Source organism: Sturnira hondurensis, unplaced genomic scaffold, assembly GCF_014824575.4.
Source record: "Sturnira hondurensis isolate 20B ecotype Veracruz unplaced genomic scaffold, ASM1482457v3 Scaffold0010128, whole genome shotgun sequence".
NCBI classification, from domain to species: domain Eukaryota; kingdom Metazoa; phylum Chordata; class Mammalia; order Chiroptera; family Phyllostomidae; genus Sturnira; species Sturnira hondurensis.
The window spans coordinates 23,755,221-23,773,305 of NW_028082759.1; the positions used below are offsets into that span (position 1 = coordinate 23,755,221).

At 39.0% G+C, this 18,085-nt stretch overlaps 1 protein-coding gene across 11 annotated transcripts in view; it reads right to left on the reverse strand.

The window, feature by feature from the left end:
* The window catches only part of LARP1B (La ribonucleoprotein 1B), a 77,069-nt gene that overhangs the window by 20,288 nt on the left and 38,696 nt on the right, over positions 1–18,085 (reverse strand). Inside the window, exon 12 of one of the 11 annotated variants that reach the window (XM_037058543.1) lies at positions 4,130–4,231. The exons of the other annotated variants lie outside the window; for them this stretch is intronic. Within the exon in view, the coding sequence (XP_036914438.1) occupies positions 4,214–4,231 (18 nt within the window). The 3' untranslated portion in view covers positions 4,130–4,213. Of the gene's footprint in view, positions 1–4,129; positions 4,232–18,085 lie in introns of those variants that run through there. 11 annotated transcript variants of the gene reach the window in all.

Below are 18,085 nucleotides of genomic sequence, written 5' to 3' on the forward strand. Positions count from 1 at the left end.
AAGGGACTGCTTGCACTCTACTGTTGCTTGTAATTCCCCCCTCCCACCCTCAAACCTTACGTCCCATCTACACACTCAGTGCTGACGGGGCTCTCATCCTTTGCAGAGCAACATCCAGGGGTTTAAGCAAGTTAAAAAAAAAACCAGCAGAAGTAGGTGTCAGATGAACCAAATTAAATAGCATCATTACAGAACAGTCGTAGGACTTTGCTCTTAAGAGTGACCCGAGCGATCTCTTCCTTCCGTCTTCAAACATGAATTGTTATCTGAGCTGGCACAGCGTTTACTAGATCCTATTCGCCTTTAAACTAGAAGCAATATCCTTTTCATAAAAATGCCTTAAGTGATTACTTCAGCTCTTACCCATTTGCCGAAATTGCTTTCCCAAAAGTCTCTGATAAGTTCTCCAAGCTAATTGAGAATCATTACTCCTCACTGTTCCTTAAGCTGGCTACGGAGCGTGCTATAAGCAACTCTCACTTCAATAAACACTTATTTTGCGTTTATCATGTGCCAGAGATACATAACATAGTTCTTACCCTGATGGAAACACAGTACATTTCTGTTTGTTTTCAACTTTTAAAACTAATTCATTAAGATATAACACACATATATCCACTTGCATGCACACACTAGAGAAGTGTATAAACAGTAAGCATACGTCTTGATGAGTAGTAGGTGAAAGTGAACAGACCTGTGTGACCACCATTCAGGTGAAGGCATTACCAGAACCCAGAAGTACACTTCATGTCCCTTTCCATCACTGCCCTCCAGCTCTCCCTAAAGATAAGCAATGTGTTGACTTCCATACTATGGATCCATTTTGCCTACTTTTCAAATTTATAAAAATGGAATCATGCTGCATGGCTTCTTTTACGTAAAACTATCTTTATGAGATTCCCTCACAGGGGTGTCACAGCCTGCTAGCCACATGCAGCCATGGTGGTTAGGAATACAGCTCACCACAAAATCCTAAGTTCACTTAAAACATTGTGAGATGTTTTTGTTTGTTTGTTTTTGTTAGTGTTTGTGCATTTAATGTGTGGCCCAAGACAACTCTTCTTCTTTCAGTGTGGTCCACAGATGACAAAGGTTGGACACCCCTGAATAGTGTATGGCTCTACAGAATAGTTAAGAAACTTGGCTTAAATAGTCATTAAGTGCACCCAACATCTGCAGAATGCACATTTACCCTTACACCATACACACACACAAAAAAAATTCTCAATGTACTGTAGTTCTAAATGTGAAAGTCAACATAAATTTCTAGAAGATACTACCTCCATGATATATAAGTAGGGAAGGATTGCTAAACAAGAAAAACGGAATAAAGAAAATGACTGACAAATTGTACTACATTAAACAAATGTTTTTCACCAGAAGATGCAACATGAGATTGAAAAGGTGAGTTACACAGTGGACGCTCTTACAAATCAGTAAGAGAAAGAAACTCTATAAAAATGAGCAATAGAATTGAATAATCACCTCACAAGAGAAGCTATCCAAATAATATATATTAAGGGTTTTCAGTATTATTAGTCATCAAAGAGATACAAATTAAAACCACAATGAGATAACACATCTACCAGAGTGGCTGCATATTTAAAATTTTGGATTTTCTGAGATAATTATAGGTTCACAGGAAACTGGAAAAATAGTACAGAGAGGGCCAGTGCACCTTCTACTCAGTTCCCTTCAAAGGCTGTATCTTACCTCATTAAAGTACAAAATTAAAACAGTAAACTGACATCATAAATGCATCTATGTAGTTCTATGTCACTTTATCACACATGTAGATTTGTATAAATTATACCTTCATCAGGATATGATTAAGTACATCTGTATTGCACTATAAAAACTACATAGATGACAGTATAATAGCTAATTGTAATACTAACTTTGAAGGAGATAGTTTTAGAAACTAATTTGTTTTTTATTTGACTTATATAGCTTTAATATTGAATTCTTGGTCAGTCTTCAATTCACTTTCTTTGAAACACAAGATTTTTATCAGCCTCTGTTCTTAGAAATAATCACAAGGCCCTAACATTTATTTTTGCTCACTCACAGCGCCAGAGGCTACTTTCTGCTCTTAGGGCTCTTCTCCATTTTCCCCTTTCAAAAATCAAGCCAACTGGCTACCTTCCATAGCTGGACTACGAATTTCCTGTTTTGATTTTGTACATTTCCAAATACTTCCTGAAAACCAAGACAATGTTCTGGCATGTATCAAAGGGTAGATATTTTAATGGAAGTTATAAAGGGGAAATTTTTTAAAAAATTATTTTATTGATTATGCTATTACAGTTGTTGTTCTATTCCCCACTTCATTCCCTTCCACCCTGCACACCCACTCCACCATTCCCCCCTTTAGTTTATGACCACGTGTTTCAAGTTCTTTAGATTCTATATTTCCCCTACTATTCTTGTCCCCCCCATCTATTTTCTAGCTACTGTCTATGCTATTTTCTGTACCTTCTCCCCCCTTCTCCTCCTCCCACTCCCCTGTTGCTAACCCTCCATGTGTTCTTCATTTCTATGGTTCCACTCCTGATCTAGCTGTCCTCTTGGTTTGCTTTTGTTTTAGGTGTGGTTGTTAATAACTGTGAGTTTGCTGTCCTTTCACTGTTCATATTTTTCATCTTCTTTTTCTTATATAAGTCCCTTTAGCATTTCATATAATAAGGGCTTGGTGATGATGAACTCCTTGAACTTGACCTTATCTGAGAAGCACTTTATCTGTCCTTCCATTCTAAATGAAAGTTTTGCTGGATAAAGCAATCTTGGCTGTAGGTCTTTGGATTTCATGACTTGGAATACTTCTTTCCAGCCCCTTCTTGCCTGTAAGGTCTCTTTTGAGAAATCCGCTGACAGTCTGATGGGTACTCCTTTGTAGGTGACTGTCCCCTTATCCCTTGCTGCTTCTAGGATTCTCTCCTTCATTTTGGTCTTGGCTAATGTAATTATGATGTGCCTTGGTGTGTTCCTTCTTGGGTCCAACTTCTTTGGGACTCTCTGAGCTTCCTGGATTTCCTGGAAGTCTATTTCCTTTGCCAGACTGGGGAAGTTCTCCTTTATTATTTGTTCAAATAAGTTTTCCACTCGTGGCTGTTTCTTTCCCCCTTCTGGTACCCCTATAATTCGGATGTTGGAACGTTTAAAGATGTCCTGGAGGTTCCTAAGCCTCTCCTCATTTTTTTGAATTCTTGTTTCTTCATTCTCTTCTGGTTGGATGCTTCATTCTTTCTTCTGGTCCACTCCATTGATTTGAGTCCCAGTTTCCTTTCTATCACTATTGGTTTCCTGTGCATTTCCCTTAATTTCAATTAGTTTAGCCTTCATTTGTTCCTCTAATTTGTGACTATAGTCAACCAGTTCTGTGAGCATCCTGATCACCAGTATTTTGAACTGTGCACCTGACAGGTTGGCTATCTCTTGGCCACTTAGAAGTACTGGCTCTGGGGCTTTGAGTTGTTCTTCTCCTTGAACCATAATGTTTGGACTGTTCTTGCTTGTTACGTATGAGGAGCAGAGCCCTAGGTGTTCACCAGGGTGGGGCGACTCAGTCGCTGGGTTGTGATGCTGTATGTGGGGGCGGGGTCAAAGGAAAGCAATGGCGGTCCCCTCTGCCACCTTCCACCGCCTGGGGCGGTGCAGTCCATCCCACTGCGCACAAATGTGCGATGACAGTCAGCCCGCCGCCTTGCCCTCACGGGGTTTGCCGCTGGGAACTGCGCAGTCTGTCTCACTGCTCACTCCTCTGCTGGTTTATCTGCATGCGAATGTGTGATCATGCTCAGCCTGCCCCGCACCCTCACTGGGTCCGTGCTGCTACCCCAGCTGCCTGCGCGCCTGGGTTGGGGGATCCTTCCTGCCTGACCCCACTCTGCTGCTGGCTCCACCCCTCTTACTGATCAGGGGAAATTTTTTCAATAATTGTCTTAGCAGTGGTGAAAAGGAAGAAACCTCTGCCATAGACACTAAGCAAAAAAGAGAGAGAGAGAGAGAGAATCCTAGGAAAAAGGCAAGAAAGGAGGACTCAGTTGCTTAAGGTTAGCACATACCTTACACCACAAAAAAAAAAAAGAGGTTCCTAGTCCCAGCTCAACAGACAGGGGAAACATAAAGGACCTTGGACCTGCAAACTCCATGACAGCAGGGACTTTTTATTTTCCTCAACACTGTACACAAGTGCCTAACACTGCTTGGCACTTCACGGACACTCAAATATCTGTAAAAGTAAATGAATGGATTGACTGAACATGATAGAAACTTAAATCAAGAAAAATGTCTTCCAGTGGAAGTCATTTTTTTTGGTTGGGAATATTTAGAAAAATAGTGGGTTCTAGATTCAATGTTTTGCTGTATATAAGACATAATACCCATTATTTAGGGTCTAGTTCAAGCCCAACTCTTCTTCACAGTGCCTCCCTTGATTATGCCAACTTGCAACTCTCAAAATTCTTCAATCAGCTAAAGTACTATAGTTTGCCACATATAATGCATAGTTTTTTGTTCATATTTTTTGGAAAAATAAGGATGCACATTATACATGGGTAGTCCTAAATTCCATACCTATATAAATGTTTTCAATTCTTTTTAAAAAAGATTTTATTTATTTTGAGAGGGGAAGGGAGGGAGAAAGAGGGAGAGAAACAATTGATGTGCAAGAAACACATCGAATGGTTGCCTCTCACATGCCCCCAACTGGGGACCCGGCTCATAACTCAGGCATGTACCCTGACCAGGAATGGAACCAGCAACCTTTTGGTTCACAGACTGGCACTCAATTCACTAAGCCACACCTGCCAGGGCTTTAATTTTTTTATGTTTGCTTTTGCATTACAAGTGTAACTAGAAAGCAATAATGATATCTGTATGCAAAGTAATACCCTGAAATACGATAATTAATTTTGTTTCTAAATATAAATAAAAAATAAAATTAAAAAATTAAAATGAAAGATTTTTCCTGAAAATTTGGGCCAAAAACATGGGTGCACATTATACACAGGAGCACCTTATACATGGCAAAACACGGTAATTTTGTTTTATTGTAAAATATATGTGACATTCTCCTCCTCTCCAGAGCTACCATTATACTGACTTCAGTGAATATTATTCTGTTACTCATAAAATGAAAAAGTCTCACTATATTAAAACTTCATCAATGGTGCAAGGGGAACTCACATGCCACTGTTAGTGGTAAATTAAATTGTGTATCTTTATACATATACATGTAGAAATGGAACTGATGCTTCCTAGAATGCATAAATGATCAAATTCAATAAATAATATTAACCTGTCTTAAAAGATGATTGTATCCATTTAAGCAGTGGAATCTGTGGAGCACAGCACCTTGGACTCCTTGGCTGAAGGCTGAGCCAAATACTTGGGGGAACAAGACCCCCTGAGACATACCCAAAAGTGGCTGCTATGGGGCTGAGCTGAAGAAACACACTAAAAGTCCAACAGGTTTGCAAGATGGAGCATACAGACCCAGAATGCAATACAAGCCCCTTGTTAACCAATCACTGACACCCAGATAGGATTTAAAAAATAGGCCATGCTATAGAATAAGGCCATCACCCTATAGTAAGACACACTCTATATTCCCTAGCAGAGCTTAACACAAAACCTGACAAGATGTTGAGAGGGACAGAGTCTTTTAGTTTCCAAAAGTCTTTACAACGCTTAAAGTTGGTTCTTTTGGTCCAGAATTGCACTTAGTGGGGATTGTACATGGGCTGACTCCTGGTCAGGAATAGGCCCCAGCTTTGCCAAAAGGGTTCTCAATTTGGTGTTCTTCTGTGGTGGGGTGAGAGAAAATTTAGGGTACTCTCCTCTTGCCAAGTCAGTTGGATGCCACCGTCTGTCTGCCCTGCGATGATGCAGCACCTCCTGGGGAATCTGCACATCATTTTCAGCTATGTACCAAAGACTTCCCACAAGTTCCTCTCACCATCTGCATCTATTACAGACAAGGACCTGCCTGCATGTGGAAGGGGGATGCAGCAGGAGACGGTGACGTGGTCAGCAAAGTCAGAGTGGATTAAAAGTCCTCAGGTCTTCCAGGACTCCAGGGCTCCACAAACTCCAAAACACTGTCCAGATCAAGGCAAAAGAGAGAGAGCCCACCTGCCCACCTCCAGTGTAGCCTCTCAACAACGTGCCTGCATGGTCTAGATCATCCAGTTGTGCTACACGTGCTACACCGTACAATACACAGCCAGTACATCCAAGGAGATCTGACACAGACACCACAGGCAGTGACTTCACAGAACACTCCAAGGAGTACTGGACAAAAGCTGTCTACGGCACGAGAGCAGATGCTATGAGCCTGAAGATGAGGTTAACTGCCCGTTCTTTGAATGTAATGCAAAAGAACCCAAGTTGAAATGCTAAGGGGGGGGGGGGAAGCCTGAGCACATCTGGGTTTCCACAGAAGCAATTTGGATAGAGTATAATAACTAAGGAACTGGTTGTAATGGTTTCTCTCTCTTGTTCTGCAGATTCATACTAAAAGGAGAGGAAGACTGGGCAATTCCTGAGCCTCACAAGCCTAGAGGCAAGCCAGCAACATCAGTGACAAGATGCAGAGGCCCAGCATCTCTGGAATGGAAAAGTCTTATCTGTATATTCTGTTAATAAAGCTTTCAACACTGTACAGGTTCACAACTCCCCCCCCCCCCAGGAGACCACTGGACAGAATGACAAATAACTGGATGCACAATAAACAAAGACAGACTAGACCTACCTTGACTTTAGCCCAAGGAACAACAACCCTCTAGTGCCTAGGAGTGAGTTAAGTCAGCTTCAGCATGCTGCTGCTTTGTCCCACACATCCCCACTCATGCTACACTGTTTTTAGTATTGTTATGACATGTGCCATATAGGACAATGTATTAAACAGACACGGGTAACAACGATTAGAAATACGGCACTGTTAACATATTAGAATCCCTGTGTCCTACTCCCCACAAAAACAACCCTAAAGCTGACTTATGATAATTATTTCTGGTTTTCCTTTGTACTACCTTCTATATATGCATAGAGTTCTGAAAAACACACTGTTTGATCTGACCTGTTAAGCTTTGTGGAATCATACTCTGTGTGTAACCTTATTTAACTTCTTCCACTCTGCATTCTTTTGTGGATTCATCAATAAAGATGTGTGTAGCTGTCATTCATTTTCACTAGGACATAATATCCCATTGTTTACTAGACCACAACATATCCAGCCGACTGCTAAAGGGCAATTTGGTTATTTCCAATTTGTGAATGAATGAACAATTCTGTTATACTGTAACATATTTTCCTTTTTAATTTTTTATTATTTAATTTTTTATTGTTGTTCAATGTTATATTTCTGATGAACACTTTTAGTTCCTTTAGGACAGTGCTGTCAAATATACACACAATGAGAAGCACAGTTTTAAATTTTCCAGTAGCTACAACTAAAAAATTTTAAAAACATGTTAATATTTCATTTAACCAAATATATTATTTCCACATGCAATAATTATAAAAATCATTGAGATATTTTATATTCTTCTATTTCTTATGAAGTCGTTAAAATCCATCGTGCACAATAGAGCACATCTCATTTTAGACTAGGCACATTTTGAGGATACAATAACCACATGTGGTTAATAGCTATAATATTTGAACAGTGCAACTCAACAGAGTTGGTGTTCCTGAGCAGAGATGGTGAGCGCAGGGTAGAGTTTTACATGTTTTATCCCCACACCGGTTAATAAAGTTATTGTTCCAAATACTCTCAAACACTTCTGTCTGGTGTTTTAACCTTGCTAATGTAGGCTTTATAAAATATTTCATTAAAACTTTTAATTTTCACCTTCTTGATTAATGTTAAACACCTTTCCATGATTTCAATAATTTGAGTTTCTGCTCTTGTAAAATGCTTGTTCATATCATATGACAAGTTTTTAGTGAATCTCTCATTAATTTGTACTTCTTTATATACATATTAGGGTTACACCACCTATCAAATCATTAACAGAAACCATCTTTTCTGCACTTTGTGGACTGTGTATCCACTTCTTTATTAATGTTTAATGAAAAATACTTTGTGGTGCCTTTTTAACCTTGCCTTTTAAAATTGTGCTGTTTATGTCCACTTACAAAAACATTCCCAACTCTAAGATCATGAAGATCTTTAACAGTTATCCCTTGACACTGCAAGGCAGAGGCCTATAATTTTGTCTTTTCCCTACACAACTTTTCCAGCACCAGGTATTCAATATTAAAAAATCAGATCTTCTCTTTGATCGGGCAATTCCACCTGTTATTTACCAAGTGTGCATAAATACATACAACTGTTTATGGATTTCCTATACCATTTCTATGATCTATCTTATACCTTTCATCTGTTAAAAAAGTTGTTGTGCCTTTAGGAATGTGATGAGTATCCTGTCCCATACACTACCATATAAATTTTAGAAATCAGCTTATCATATTCTACCAAATGCCTATTGGAATTTGAATTTTTAATCAAATTGGGGAAAATTATCCTCTTTACTGCATACATTTTTATATTTCTCTCCCTATTTATGTCTTCACTAACACCTTTCAAATATAATAATATTCTCCTTAAAGTCTGCGCTATCCTTTTAAAGATCTACCCTAGAGTAGGTGGAAGTGCCTCTCAAATATGTACAGATCCCAAATCCTGTAACTGTGATGATATCAAATACATGACATAGCAACTCTAAGATAGGGATATTACTGTGGATATGCAGAGAACTTTCTTCAACCACAGGCATAAGAGATGCAGAAGAAAATGTCAGAGATGCAAAACGGGGCTCTCCCATCCATTGTTGCTGATTTAAAGACTGCAATTTGACCAAGAATGCAGGTGGCCTAAAAGAGCTGAGAGGCTCTAGACAATCATAAAGAAAATGAGACCTCAACCCTACTGGTAACCATAAAAAACTGAATTCTGCAAACCACATGAATGACCTCGGAAGTGATTTTCACATAAAACCTACAGTAATAGCCAAGACATGAACACCCAGATGTCAGTCTTATAAATCTAGAGTAGAGAAACCAGCTGAGCTTACCTGGACTATATATCTACAAAAATTAATAATAAATGTGTTAAGATACCAAATCTATGTTAATTTCTTATGGCAGCCATAGAAAATACATAGATTTCTACTATTGTTTTGTTAGAAAATAAGATCTTAAAAGTTACTATTTCCAACTAACTCCTAAGTCAAAATTTTCTTAATTTTAAATAATTACCTAGAAAACTTATTAAGCACTTACTAATTTAATCAGTCACCTGCAAGATAGTTTTGGGTTTTTTATGTAAGCTTTTACTTCTTTCTTTCAAGCTCGTATTTTTTTGTTTTTTTTGTGTGTTACTAGTCTAACAAAGATATGCAACATATTTGATGGATTTGACAGTGATTACAAGATTAGCTTCAACACTGTACCATTCAGAATGTCCTGTTTGTTTTGTATGGGATTTTGCAGAAACACTTTGGGAGGCTAATCATATTCGCTTTTATACCTATGTTGCTAAAATCTCATGTATGAATAGTAACTTTATCCAATGAATTTTCTGCATTTATTAAAGTGTTAATAATCTTCCTTCANTCAAGCTCGTATTTTTTTGTTTTTTTGTGTGTTACTAGTCTAACAAAGATATGCAACATATTTGATGGATTTGACAGTGACTACAAGATTAGCTTCAACACTGTACCATTCAGAATGTCCTGTTTGTTTTGTATGGGATTTTGCAGAAACACTTTGGGAGGCTAATCATATTCGCTTTTATACCTATGTTGCTAAAATCTCATGTATGAATAGTAACTTTATCCAATGAATTTTCTGCATTTATTAAAGTGTTAATAATCTTCCTTCAACCATAATTGTATTGACTAATTTTTATTTTTATTTATTTATTTTATTTTTTAAAGATTTAATTTATTTATCTTTAAAGAGGAAGGGAAGGAGAGAGGGAGAGAAACATTAATGTATGGTTGCTTCTTGTGCATCCCCTGCTGGGAACTGGCCCCTTCTGGGAACTGGCCTGCAACCCAGGCATGTGCCCTGACTGGGAATCGAACCGCGATCGTGTGGTTCACAGGCCCGCGCTCAATCCACTGAGCTACACCAGCCAGGTGTATTGACTAATTTTTAAAAATCTTTATGGGAACTTTATTTAGATGATCAGCAATCTGAAAAGATGGTGGGTTTGTACCCTAACAGACTGTTTTTGTATTGACTGATTTTTCTAATGCACAACTTGCATTATTGAAATAAAAATGTGGTTACCCATTTTTTTTTAAAGATTTTATTTATTTATCTTTAGAGGGGAAGGAGAGGGAGAGAAACATCAATGTATGGTTGCCTTTCGTGCGCCCCCTGCTGGGAGTTGGCCTGCAGGGAACCCGCCTGCAACCCAGGCATGTGCCCTGACTAGGAATCGAACCGAGATCCTCTGGTTCGCAGGCCTGCACTCAGTCCACTGAGCTACACCAGCCAGGGCCTGGTTACCTATTTTAAAAAAATGCAGTGCTGATCTGGTTCCTAATTATGTTTCACAATATTTATACGTAGGATTACTTGTAATGCTTGACTCTCAATTACCAGTATATTCTCATGAACTGCACACTCATGTTCTCTTGTCAGTATAAAGGTTATATTCTTCTCATAAAATGAGTAAGTATTCCCTATCCCCACCCAACACTCATTCCATAACTATTTTAGTCCTTACTATTAGCTCCATTCACTGGAAATATTGGATAGATTTATTCCAACTTTTAGAACTTGCTAATAAAGCCAAGTTATCTTCAGGCTTAGAGATTTAAAAATTTTGTTTAGGGTAACTGTTTTCCAGTCAGTTTTTTTAAGTTATATACGTCTAGAAAATTTCCTATGTAAATGTTCAAATTATTGGTCTAAAATACCTTTTAAAATTTTATGATCAGTAATTGCATCCTATCTTCAGTGCAGCGATTATATGTATATTTCCCCCTTTTTTCTCCTAAATTTTAGTATTTTCAATGAATTAGGTGTTGGCATCATTAATCCTCTATTGCATTAACTCATTAATTAAGTTCTGCTTTTTGTTATTTCCTTTGACTTCTTGGGAAGTTTCTGTAACTCCCTGAAACCTGTAACAGGTTCTAGCATTGTTCGCATCCTGCATCCCTTGGGTCACAGGACTATGAATATCCACCCACTGTAATTACCTTTCATGCCTTTTGAGAATATACTACCTCCCCAGCACACAGGCACAACCATATGATTTGCTTTTAGCCAATGGAATGTGATCAAATGCACATAAAAAACATCCAAGCAGCACCTCTGAATACAATTCTGCACTTCAGCTCAGCCCCTTGTTCATCACCTCTGCTGTGTGAATGAAGGAACAAGTGCTGTATAGGTGCTGGTCTTTCAGTATGAAACCTTAAAATGAGAAAACAGAAACACACATGCACACACACCACATTCTCTCTCTCTCTCTCTCTCTGTTATAATATAACCCAGCCACTGTGGGTTATATTTCTCAAATAATGTGAAAAATTTTTACTTTAAGCTTTTGAGATTTCAGAAAACATTTTTACACAGCAAAGGTAATAACTGGGGATTAACTTATTTCAAGTGTTTTTTCTAACACATTTTTGCACTTAATACTCTACGTCAAAGTACTATAGATACGCTCAAAGAGAACATGTATTCTATAGTTGTTAGAGGTGATTCTAAAAACAATTCTAATATTGTTTACTTAGATGCTAAATTAAATCACTCACTGTGACTGGATTTTTTCTATCAGTTTTGCTTTGTACATTTGAATATCTGATATTAAGTACATTACATTTTAAGTTACACTTTTCGGATGGAATTCTTCACTTGTAATCATTACAAAAGGACACTCTGGCACGAATAATGCCTTTTGTCTTTTAGTCTACTTCGTGAGTTTGCTACAAACATACATGCAATGGTCTCTTTTGGTTACTATATTTGGTAAGAACCTCAGTTATCTTTTACAATTGATACTTTCAACTGGGTAAAACTACATAATGTAAAATTCATCATATTAACCACCTTTAAGTACACACTTCTGTAATGATAAAGTGCACCCATTGTTGGGCAACAGATATCCCCAATTCTTCCATTCAGCAAAACCCTATACCTATATTATACAACACTCATTTCCCCCTCCTACCACCAACTACAGGATTCTATTTCTATGAATTTGATTACTTTGGTACTTCGTTTAAGTATAATCATACTGTATGTCTTTGTGACTTGCTTGTCCTCAAAAATCATCAATATGGCATATGACAAATTTCTTTCCTTTTTAAGGCTGAATAAACACTTTGGTTATTCATTCATCTGATGACGAACATTTGTTTTCAATTTTTAGCTCTTGTGAATATGGCTATGAACATGGGTTTGCAAATCTCTCTTCCGTTTTCTGAGGAACTAGCATATTGTTTTCCATAGCAGCTATGCCATTTTATGCTCCCAACAATGAACAAGGGTACCACTTTCTCTACATCCTCTCCAACACTTATTTTTGAGGTTTTGATTTTTATTTTGAAGTAGTCATTCTAATGAGTATGAGGTAACATCTCATTGGGACTTTCACTTACATTTCTCTAATGAGTAGTGATGTTAACCATATTTTCATGCACTTATTGGCCATGTGTATATCACCTTTGGAGATATGTCTATTTGAGTCCTTTGCCTAGTTTTTTAAACAGTATTTTTGTGGAGTTGTTGGATTTCTTTACACACTCAAGTATATTAATCCTTTATTAGATGATATGCAAATACCTTCTCCTATTCTATATGCTCTTTTCATTCTGTTGTGACTGTTAGTACATGTTGAGTTAAAATTTGTCCATTTTCGTTTTATTACATGTGCACTTGGTGTCATGTCCTAGAAATCATTGCCAAACCAAGTCTTTAAGCTTCACCCCTATGTTTTCTAGCAGCTTTATAACTTAAGTTCTTAGGCTTAAATCTTTACACTTTTTTACATGTGGTCCAACTTCATTCTTTTACATGTAGATACCCAGCTACCCCAACCCCATTTGTTGAGAAGATTGTCCTTTCCCCATTGAGTGGTCTTAGCACCCACGCTGAATATCATTTGATCACATAAAAGTCAATTAATGGGTTTATTTCTGGGCTCCCTATTCTATTCCCTTTATGTCTACCTTTACGCCAAGACCAGTGTTTTAATTACTTTTTAAAAATATGAATCTTATTGATTATGCCATTACAGTTGTCCCATTCCCTCCCCTTCATTCCCTTCCACCCTGCACACCCCTTCCCACACCATTCCCCCCCTTAGTTTATGTCCATGTGTCACAAGTTCTTTAGACTCTATATTTCCCATACTATTCTTGCCCTCTCATCTATTTTCTACCTACCATTTATGCTACTTATTTTCTGAACCTTTTCCCCCTCTCTCATCCTCCCACTCCCCTGTTGCTAAACTCTCCATGTGATCTCCATTTCTATGGTTCCACTCCTGATCTAGCTGTCCTCTTAGTTTGCTTTTGTTTTAGGTGTGGTTGTTAATAACTGTGAGTTTGCTGTCCTTTCACTGTTCATATTTTTTATCTTCTTTTTTTTAGGTAAGTCCCTTTAACATTTCATATAAAAAGGGCTTGGTGATGATGAACTACTTGAATTTGATCTTATCTGAGAAGCACTTTATCTGTCCTTCCATTCTAAATGAAAATTTTGCTGGATAAAGCAATCTTGGCTGTAGGTCTTTGGATTTCACGAGTTGGAATCCTTCTTTCCAGCCCCTTCTTGCCTGTAAGGTCTCTTTGGAGAAATCAGCTGACAGTCTGATGGGCACTCTTTTGTAGGTGACTGTCCCCTTATCTCTTGCTGCTTCTAGGATTCTCTCCTTCATTTGAATCTTGGGCAATGTAATTATGATGTGCCTTGGTGTGTTCCTTCTTGGGTCCAACTTCTTTGGGACTTTCTGAACTTCCTGGAAGTCTATTTCCTTTGCCAGATTGGGGAAGTTCTCCTTTATTATTTGTTCAAATACATTTTCCACTCGTGGCTGTTTCTTTTCCCCTTCTGGTACCCCTATACTTCAGATGTTGGAATGTTTAAAGATGTCCTGGAGGTTCCTAAGCCTCTCCTCATTTTTTTGAATTCTTGTTTCTTCCTTCTTTTCTGTTTGGTTGTTTTTCTTCCTTCTGGTCCACTCCATTGATTTGAGTCCCAGTTTCCTTCCTATCACTATTGGTTTCCTGTGCATTTCCCTTCATTTCACTTACTTTAGCCTTCATTTGTCCCTCTAATTTGTGACTAAAATCAACCAGTTCTGTGAGCATCCTGATCACCAGTATTTTGAACTGTGCATCTGATAGGTTGGCTATCTCTTGGCACTTAGAAGTACTGGCTCTGGGGCTTTGAGTTGTTCTTCTCCTTGAACCATAATGTTTGGTCTGTTTGTGTCTGTTCCATATGAGAGGGCAGAGCCTTAGGTGTTCACCAGGGCGGGGTGACCCAGGTCACTGGGTTGTGACGCTGTATGTAGGGGTGGGGTCAAAGAGGGGCAATGGCATCTGTTCTGCTCTATCTTGGATTTCAGTACCCTCTGATGCTTCCCGAAAGCAAACTGGGCCCTTCTGGTGCGGGTTCCTGGGTATGGGGGCCCACGCACCCTCCAGGACCCTATGGGTCTCTCCAATGAACTCTCTGTGAGCCTGGAACCTCTCCTGGCATCTCAACCATTAGTTTTTCCAATTGGCGCTTTTAGGCTGTAACTGCTGTCACTGGGGTCCTAGTTTGCAAGGTCTGCCCCACGGCTTGCTCCTTTGCCTGGTTTATCTGAGCGTGAATGTGTGACCATGGTCAGCCAGCCACCCTGAGCCCTCACTGGGACCACCCGTTGCCACCCTACACCTGGGATCTTCCAACCGCCACCTGCGCCTGGGTTGGTCCGACCGCTTTTTCCTGCACGGCCTGCTCCACCAGCTGCTGATTCCACCCCTTACTGGTCTGGCTGAATGGATCGTTGTTGTTGGACTTCCATACAGTTCAATTTTCTGTGTTTTGGTTGTGTTTTTGTTACTAAAACTTTATTGTCTTTAAACTTGGTTGTATGAGGAGGCACAGTGTTTCCACCTACGCCTCCATTTTGGCCCTCAACTACTTTTTTTAAAGTATATTTTATTGATTATGCTATTACAGTTTTCACAATCTTCCCCCTTTATCTCCCTTCCACCTGGCACTCCTGACCCTCCAGCATTCCCTTCTCTTAATTCATGGTTGTACATAGAAGTTCTTTGACTTTTCTGTTTCCTATCCCATCTTAACCTCTCCCCATCTATTTTATGCCTACCAGTTATGCTTATTTCTTGTACCCACCCCCATTCTTCCCCTCCCCCTGCCTACTGAAAACTCTCCATGTGATGATGTCCATTTCTATTATTCTGTTCCTGTTCTAGTTGCTGGTTAGTATTTGTTTTCATCATTTTTTTAGGTTCAATTGTTGACAGTTGAAAGTGTGTTGTCATTTTACTGTTCATAGTTTTGAGCTTCTTTTTCTTAGATAAGTCCCTTTAACATTTTATTCTTTATTTTACTCATTTATTTTTAGAGAGAGGGGTCAGGAAGGAGAAAATGGGAAACATCAATGTGTGGTTGCCTCTCATGTGTCCCCACTGGTGACCTGGCCTGCAACCCAGGCATGTGCCCTGACTAGGAATCGAACCGGCGACCCTTTGCTTCGCAGGCCTGTGCTCAATTCACTGAGCTACCCCAGCCAGGCCTTTAACATTTTATATAACAAGGGCTTGATGACCAATTCCTTTAGCTTGACCTTGTCTGGAAAGCACTTTTTCTGCCCTTCCATTCTAAATGATAGCTTTGCTGGATAGAGTGACCTTGGTTGTAGTGCCTTGCCTTTCATGACTTTAAATACTTCTTTCCAGCCCCTTCTTGCCTGTAATGTTTCTTTTGAGAAATCAGCTGATAGTACCATGGGAACTCCTTTGTAGGTAACTGTCTCCTTTCCTCTTGCTGCTTTTAAGATTCTCTCCTTGTCTTTAATCTTGGGTAACTTAATGGTGATGTGCCTTGGTGTGTTCCTCTTTAGGTCCAGCTTCTTTGGGACTCTCTTGAGCTTCCTGGACTTCCTGTAAGTTTATTTCCTTTGCCAGATTGGGGAAGTTCTCCTTTATTATCTTTTGAAATAGGTTTTCAATTTCTTGCTTTTCCTCTTCTCCTTCTAGCACCCTTATAAATCGGATGTTGCAACATTTAAAGTTTTCCCAGAGGTTCCTAAGCCTCTCCTTGTTTTCTGAAATCTTGTTTATTCATTCTGTTCCGGTTGGACATTTATCTCTTCCTTTTGCTCCAGATTTTTTATTTGAGTCCTGGTTTCCTTCCCGTCACTGTTAGTTTCCTGAATAGTTTGCTTTCTTTCACTTTGGGTAGCCTTCATTTGTTCTTTCATTTTTCGACCAAGCTCAATCAGTTCTGTGAGCATCTTGATCACCAGTGTTCTGAATTCCACTTCAGGTAGGTTGGCCATCTCCTCATTGCTTAGCTCTTTCTTAGGAGTTTTGCTGTGTTCTTTCATTTGGACCATATTTCTTCGTCTCAGCGTACCTGTTAAGTGATAAGGGGGCAGGCCTTAGGTATTCTCCAAGTCAAGGCAACCATCTTTGCTGCATTGTGGCACTGTCTGTGGGGGAGGAGTCAGAGAGGAAACTGCAGCTCGTTTGCTGGGCTCTAGCCCTAACTTTCCAACAAACTCTCATGTGAGACTGAGAGTTTTCCCCACTGTGGCAACATCCACCATAGTCCACAGTCAGCTGCGTCTGTTTCCTGTTCAGCCAGGCCCGCCTGCATAGTGCCCCGCCTTGCCCTGGGTTTTCTCCACCTGCCTGGCTCCCTCCTACCAGTCCGGTTGATCTGGTTGACTGTTTCTTTAATTTCTTGGTTGTCAGAGTTCCATGCAGTTTGATTTACTGGCACTTCTGGTTGTTTATTGATTTTCGATTGGTTGTTATCCTTTTGGTTATGCAAGGAAGTGAAGGGTTTCTACCTACGCCTCCATCTTGGCCAGAACTCCTAATTACTGTTTTGTAATATATTATAAAATCTGAAGTATGAGATTTCCAACTTTATTCTTCTTTGTAAAGATTGTTTTTGACTCTCAGGGTCCCATGAGATTACATATGAATTTTAGTATTGCTCTTCCTATTTCTGCAAAAGATGATCGAGATTTTGATAAAGGTTCCACTGAATCTGTAGATCACGTCGGGTAGTACTGACTTCCAATCCATGTACATTGAATATCTTCCTTTACTCCCCCCCCCTTTTTTCTAAAAACAGCTTTATGGAGATATAATTCACATATGGTACAACTTAACACAGTGCACAATTCTATTGTTTTTAGAATACAGTTCTGTGACCATCATCATAATCAATGCTACATTTTCATTACTCCAAAAACAAACCCAGTACTCATTAGCAATAACAACTAATTCCTCCTAACGCCCCACCCCAGCCTCCCTTCCCAGGCAGCCTACCAACGCAATTACTGTCTCTTCTAGTCATTTCATATAAACAAAATCATAATATGTGATACTGTGTGGCTGGTTTATTTAATGTGATGGGTTTCCTTTATTTAATATAATGTCTTTCTAGTGTCACATACTTCATCGTACGGGTGAGAATGTGTAAATGTGGGAGGTCAACTGTATGCAGTGTCCTATGCCATTTTATAAAAGGGCCTTGGACATCATGAATTTTGTAACTGCAGGGGTTCCTAGAACCAATCTCCTGCAGATACTGCAGGACTGGAGTTAAGGTTTACATGGACTTTCAACTGCATAGGGTCAACACCCCTAATCCCCAGAGTCAACTATGTACTCATCCCAGTAGTTATGAAATGGTATCTCATAAGGTAATTTTCATTTTAATTCGTTTGTCTGCTGAGTTGTAAGATTTCTTTATATATTATAAATGCAAGTCCTTTGATTTGAAAATATATTATCCTAAACTTTTTTCAAATAGATGATTTTAAAGTAGTTTTAGCTTCACCGCAAAATCATGCAAAAAG